This window comes from Vulpes vulpes, chromosome 2 (assembly GCF_048418805.1).
Source record: "Vulpes vulpes isolate BD-2025 chromosome 2, VulVul3, whole genome shotgun sequence".
NCBI lineage: Eukaryota > Metazoa > Chordata > Mammalia > Carnivora > Canidae > Vulpes > Vulpes vulpes.
This window is the reverse complement of record NC_132781.1, coordinates 46,931,604-46,939,011: the sequence shown is the minus strand read 5'-3', so window position 1 is coordinate 46,939,011 and position 7,408 is coordinate 46,931,604. Positions and strand designations below refer to the sequence as shown.

The 7,408-nt window shown below is 36.0% G+C and overlaps 1 protein-coding gene across 1 annotated transcript; it reads right to left on the bottom strand.

The window, feature by feature from the left end:
- Positions 1-3,107: 3,107 nt before the first annotated feature.
- On the bottom strand, positions 3,108-4,067 carry LOC112933110 (olfactory receptor 1P1-like). The gene has a single exon (XM_026016180.2). The coding sequence runs from the start codon at positions 4,059-4,061 to the stop codon at positions 3,108-3,110; it is 954 nt and encodes a 317-aa protein (XP_025871965.1). The 5' UTR covers positions 4,062-4,067.
- Positions 4,068-7,408: the final 3,341 nt, after the last annotated feature.

Here is a 7,408-nt window from a genome sequence, read left to right as displayed (position 1 = left end):
TGAGCCATCCAGGTGCCCATAGATTTTTTTTTTTATATTTTGCCTTTGCTATTTTAGTCAGAAATAAACTTTGCTGTGTTATTTTCCCACCCTATTTCCCATAACTCTTGCATCCATCTTCCTGGATATGTTTTTTATTTCTTGTTTGAGTACTTTGTTCAAGGGTGTTTTCAAGGTAGATCTTTGTCTGGATAACTTTTTAGACTTTGTATAATTGAGAATAATTTCATTATGCCCTCAAATTTAAGTGAATATTTGGATGGATATTAATTTTTATATTTTAAGTTATTTTCTCTATTATTTTTCAAATGTTATTCAATTGTTTTCCTATATCCAGTATGTTATTGATACCTCTGAATTTAGTTCTATTATTGTTCCTTTGTATGTAATCCTCTCTTCCTCTCTGGAAACTTAAAATGTTCTCTTTGTGATGTTATTAAATTCCACTATGACAAGTTTAGGTATTTTTTTTTTAATTACTTCTGTTTGGAACTTCATGGGCTCTTTCATTTGAAGTTGTTCATATACCATCTTTCTGGAAAATCTATGACCATTACTCCTTGAAATATTTCCTTTCCTCTGCTTTTTCTGTCTTTTTATGGGACTATTGTTTTCTAGATATTGGCACTTTAATTTATATCCTCCATCTCACTAACTCCCCACCCTCTTATTTTCTATATTTCTATTCTTCACTGCTTGCTGCCTTAAGAAATCTGATATTATGATTCTGGTTCACAAATTCATTCTTTACTTGTATCCATTCTGCGATTTATCTCATCTGTTGAATTATTTACTTCAACTAGTATGTTTAATAACTAATACTTCCACTTTGTTCTTTTTATGTTTCATATTATTAATATCCTCCCTAATATACTTGAATATATTCATCAGGATTATTTTAAATTCTAACTCTTTTCCAGCAATTTAGATTCATGAGGTATGTGTTTTTCATTTATATTAATTCCATTTCTACTTGCAGATGTCAGGTTAATTTCACATGTGAACTCATGTTCACCAGAAATATCATTACCCTGTTTGGTAATAGGTATTCAGAAAAGCCAAAGGTCAGACCCTAGCTTCTGTCCCTCTAGACACTCACCAAGAGAAGGAGAGGGGGACAGGGTGATTCTGAAAAAGAATGTCTCAGATTTCATGTAATTACCATCAGCCACTCCCATTGTTGCCACTCACTGATGATTTCTGTGGTCACTCGGAAGAAGACATCTCCTTAGCTTGTATCCCAACAGTTTTGAAGATTTAGAAAGTGACTGAGAGCCCATAAACTCTCCTGTTTTCATGAGTTCCATCATGGCACCCAACTGTAGCAGAGATGGGTGGTTTTCCTCTAATACAAGGTTTGTTCTTCTTCCATACTAATATAACACTAACAGGGAATATGGCCACCAAGTATATTCCCCAGGCCCAGTTGCACCCAAATGAGGTCAAGTGACCAAGTTCTGGCCAATAGGATATAAATGGAAGAGGTATGTGGCCCTTCTCCAGATTTTGTCCTTAGTAGGAAAAGTTGGGTCCTCCAGTTGACCCTTTATCCTTTCCTATTGGTTGAAATGAAGACCAAGGCAGAAGTTTAATGGCTGTGGAACCACTCTTTGAGGATTACAGAAAACCAAGAGAGAAGCTGCCTGGATCCTTGATGATTTTGTAGCTAGCATCTCATCTCACACTTGGACTATGTATATTATATATATATATATATATATATATATATATATATATATATTACATGTATATTACATGTATATATATATTATTACATGTATATTAGAAAGAAAGAAATGCCCAGCTGTTTAAAGCTATAATCATTTGGAGTTTCTCTGTTTTAAAAGACAAAAAAAAAAAAAAAAGACAAACCACATGCATTTTCTCCCACAAAGTTCCAGATAGGTAGGCAAGAAAAAAATATCAATAATTTTATTTCAAAGAAGAGACTAGACATAGAAAAATAAGTGGAAGCACTGAGGTTAAGATCTGACTCCTGGGCATCAGTCTAGGACTCTTTCCTTACAAAGCTCTGCAATGAATTTGTTCCATGTCCTCAACTTTATTTATTTCTTTTTAAAGATTTTATTTATTTATTCATGAGAGACGCAGAGAGAGAAGCAGAGACAAAGGCAGAGGGAGAAACAGGCTTCCTGCGGGGAGCCTGATGCACAACTTGATCCCAGGACCCCGGATCATGACCTGAGCAGAAAGCAGACACTCAACCACTGAGCCACCCAAGCACCCCGCCATTGTCTCAACTTTAGACAATGATTTTGTATTCACTCTCAGACATGGTATGGAATTGCGACTTTTCCACTGTAGAAATAAAAATTCATAAACCTCAGTTATCTTTAATTTGGTCTTGGTTGAGTGAGGCTAGAGGCTACAAGTTTCAACAGAAAGAACCTTGAGAACACACAAGATTCCTTTACTGCAAATGTGAAAATCAGCATTCACAATCAGCTATTACCTAAGCAGATAAGGAATAAGTTCAGAGAGTAGCTACATACTAGTTGCTATAATATTTAATTTAAATTTATTTATTTTATCTTCTCATTATAAACTGTTAAAAAATCTGCTGTCAATGACATAGATCATTCCATATTGTTGAGAGCTTTGGTTTAATAGTTACTAAGATTTTTGACTCATGATCTTGAAGCATTGTTTATATAATCTCCTATTTTTGTAAGAAAAAAGTATATGTGTGCATATATACTTATACTTAAAGTTGTAAACTCTTTGCCATCCAATATTGACCTTATTTGCTAATATTTTTATCATTAACCCACTTTCCATGACCTCACTAATTGAATTTTAGTGAACTGGCATAAAAGGCTGCACACTTTTAGAATTAGAAATGTTGCAAAAGGCATTTTTCCTTGTGAAAAGTTATAAGTAAAATAAATGAGTAAATAAGCAACTCCCAACATTTTAACTTTAAAACATGATGTAAAATCTTGATTTTCCTCAATAACATCACTCATGAAGGAGGGAGTGATGATAAGGCATATATGGGAGTAAGAAGTAAAAAACCTGAGGTAGAAATTTCCGTGAAATTCCTCACTGGAGGGAGTGGGGGGCACCTTGCAGTAGCACTACAGAAGTCACTGGCCCCATGAAAAGAAGACTTTGCCTCTGAGAAATCTCCCCAAGGCACACTTCATGTCTTTGTTCCGCAGGCTATAAATGAAGGGGTTCAGCAGGGGAGTTACCACTGTGTACATGACAGCAGCTGCTGTATCCTCTTCTATGGAGTTGGAGGAAGATGATGAAGGACACAGATAAGCCCTGATCACTGTCCCAAAGAACAGAGCAACAACAGCAAGGTGTGACCCACAGGTAGAGAAGGCCTTGTACCTTCCCTGGGCGGAGGGGACTCTGAGGATGGCTGAAACGATGTGCATATAAGAGACCAGGATGAGAATGAAGGGAATTAAAATGACTGCTCCCCCCAAGAAGAGGAGCACAAGCTCATTGACTTGAGTGTCAGAGCAAGACACCTTCATCAGGGGTCCCAGATCACAGAAGAAGTCAGGAATGATTTTCTTAGAGCAAAACGAAAGTCGAAAGATGAGGAAAGTGTGGGTCATGGCAACAAGACTCGTAAGGATCCAACAAGCAGTAACCAGGAGGGTGCAGCGCCGGCGGCTCATGATCATCTTGTAGTGGAGAGGGTGGCAGATGGCCACATAGCGGTCATAGGCCATTGTGGCCAGGAGAAAGATGTCCATGTCTCCAAAAGTCAAGAAGAAGTAGAGCTGAACCAGGCATCCTGTGTAGGAAATGGACCTGCTCTGGGTCTGGATGTTAACCAAGGCCTTGGGCACAGTGGTGGAGGTGAAAAGGATGTCTGCACAGGAAAGGCTGGCAAGGAAGAAGTACATAGGTGTGTGGAGGCGTGCATCAGTACCAATGGCCAGGACAATGAGCAGGTTTCCAGCCACAGTGATCATATATATCCACAGGAACAGCAGGAAAAGGATATTCTGCTGCTCTGGCCGCTCTGAGAGTCCCCAGAGGAGGAACTCAAAGCTGCTGGTCTGGTTCCCTCCTGCCATGAGCCCAGAAGTCTGAGAAAGAGACCTCAAATGAGACCCATTAAAACTCTCTAAACATACTTTACTCTATATGATTGATGAATGTTATGTGCCATTCTCTGAACTCTAGAGAAGAAAGAATGAACTTAGTATATTTGTTGATCACATACTATGTGCACTGTACATTTTTACTAAAACTTAACTAATGTGCTAGGAAGTGTGAGAGATGCAATTTAAGAGAATTAAAGTAATTTTTTTCCTGGTTTATTTCTCTATACTCCTTTCTGCCCTAGATTTCTTCAGTTGTAATTGCTATTTCTTCAGCTATATTCTCTAGGGTGGCAAGAAGCTTTCATTCCTTCATTCATTCATTCAGTCATTCCACAGAGACTAAGCACCAGCTCTGGACCTGTTAGAGTGCCAGGTAAATACGATATTGATAACCCTTACCTCCTAAGAATTTTCAGTCTAATGGGATAGACATAACTGTCTAAGCTAAAATCCTGATTTTAATATTCTGATTCAGGGTTCTTTACCCATTCAACTCTCATAAATCACTCTCAGACTCCAGACTACCTGTTCTGATCCACCATGCCTAAAACTCAGTATTTGAAGACAGTTTTCATATTATCCATTCTGCCAGAAATCAATTTAACAATCAGCTATTTAATAAAGATACGTACGATAACTCTTCTTCAGTTATCCGTAATGACAAAGAATGAATCATAATATCTAATTTCCAAAATCTCCAAAACTGGTTGGATGTATGTACATACATACACAAGCGCATGTACACACACACACACACACACACACACACACACACTTCTGAGACAAAGCAAACTGAGGCAGAAAAGGAATGTAGTTCAGAATCTTACCCAATGGATGTGGGCAACATATTGAGGCAAACTCTTGAATAAAGGCCAGGCAAGAGAATGCCCTAGATAGGCTCAGAGATGGGAAGATTTTGAATATGAGGTGAAGGAGGAATTGTGGGCTGAGATAATGCTAGAAAGAGAACTAAAAGTCAAATTTGGGAGTGTATGGAATAGAAAGTAAAGAATCAAACTTCATCGGTACGTTTTAAGGACTGCAAAAACCATTTGAGCAGGAAGAGCTATCAGTGCTTAATTAGGCTCAATACATGAAAATTCTGCTCCTTTCCCACGTATGGAACCAACTGAGGGTTAGTCAGAGACAGTTAATTATATGGAGAAAAAGAATCAACTTTGTTACTGAAAAAGACCAGGTTGGAGAATTTATATTAGTTGTGTTCACTAAGTGAGTTTTGTTATCTCCTCCAAAATTAAAACCAAATTAAATCCTCCAAATTAAATCTGCCCTTCACAGGCTCAGTTGGACAGTCATGGGCCTCTCCAGAGGAGAACAACCTGCCCTCATTAAACATAAAATGTGGAAGAACAGAACAAAGTGAGTTTTTCCGAAAATGATCAGGTTCCTGATGAGAACAGAGAAGCTGAGACCCAAAATTCAGCAATCAGAGAAGCCACTCCAGGTGCAAAGAGAGCAGAGGTTCAGGGCTATTAGTCTCAAAAGACACATCAGATTTAAATAAACATCTATCATCCAAGACAGATCAAGTCATTAAAAAGTAAATAAGAATAGGGGTGCCTGGCTGACTTGGTCAGTAGAGTATGTGACTCTTGATCTCAGGGTCATGAGTTCAAGCCCCATGTCAGGGGTAGCGTTTACCTAAAAAAAAAAAAAAAAAATTACCCTTAAAAACACTTTTTTAAAAAGTAAGTAAGTAGAAAGAATATGAAACAAAATAATAAGATATGTGCGTGAATACATGCATATGAATATGTATATGAATATGTATATAAATATGTATACACATTTATATAGACATACATTATGTATGTACATTATGTATGTCTATATATAATGTGTATATATAATTTATATTACTGTGTTCCAGTAAGAGTAATAAATACTTACTTTCAAGTTCCTAGAGAGTGTATTAAAAAAAAATACATAAGGCCACAGAGAAAACCTCAAAAAATCCCCAAAAGCAGAAATTCGATTAATGATCTCTGACAAAATTACAATAAAAGTAGATGTTAATAACAAAGCCAAAATACAAAAATAGCCTTTCAACCTGGAAAAAAATGTTGCAAATATCTCTATTAAATAATTCTGAGGTCAAAAGAGAAATAAAAATCTAAATTTCAGAATACTTAGAAAATAGTAATAGTAATATTATGTACCAGAGTCTATGGAATATTGCTAACATGGTACTAAAAGGAAAATTCATTGCTTTAAATACTTATATGAATAACAGTAAATTATACACAAATTAAGCATCTGACGCAAAATGATCAATAAAAATAAATGAACTGGAAAAAAATTAAAGCAAAAGTAGAGTCCAAAATCAGAAAACAAACAAAGTAAAAACAAAACAATAACAAAATACTTCTTTGGGCTTTTTCAACAAATAGTGCTGGGACAATGGGGTATCCATCTACAAAAGAATGAATGGGACCCCTACCTTAGATCATACAAAATTAACTCGAAATGGATCAAACATGTAACTGTAAGAGTTAAAACTATAGCAATCTTAGAAGAAAATATAAGCATAAATCTTCATAACTTTGGATTAGGCAATAGTTTCTTAAATATGACACCAAAACACACTCAAACAGATAACAAGTGATGTTGAGGATGGAGAGAAATATGCTGCTAGTGGGGATAAAAATGTTTCTGTGTCTTTGAAATACAGTCTGACAGTAGTTTCTCAAAAGGTGAAACATAGAATTGACCCATATGACCCAGAAATTCCACTCCTAGCTATATAAGACTAATAAAAACATATCTCTACACAAAAATTTGTACACAAATGTTCATAGCAGCATTATTCATTCAGACAAAAACTGAAAATGACCCATATGGCCACCAACTGGTGAATGGATAAATAAAATATATCTATAAAATGAAAGAGTATTTGGCAATAAAAAGAAATGAAGTACTTATACATGTTACAACATGGGTGGAGCTTGAAAACATTTTGCTAAGTGAAAGAAGCCAGACATAGAGGACAACGTATTATATAATTCAATTTACATGAAATTTCCCAAATAGGCAAATTTATAGAGACAGAAAGTAGATTGGTGGCTGCCTAAGGTTTGGACGGATGGACAAGTGGGGGTGATAGCTAATAAATGTAGGGTTTTTTGGGGGGTGATTAAAATGTTATAAACTTACTGTGGTGATTGTAGCACAATTCAGTGAATACAGAATATAATAAAAAGCTGTTGAACTGTACACTTTGGATATATTGTGGTGGTATGTGATTTGTATATACTGAAAAAAATCAATATAAGAGATAAGTCACTTGCTAACCTAAT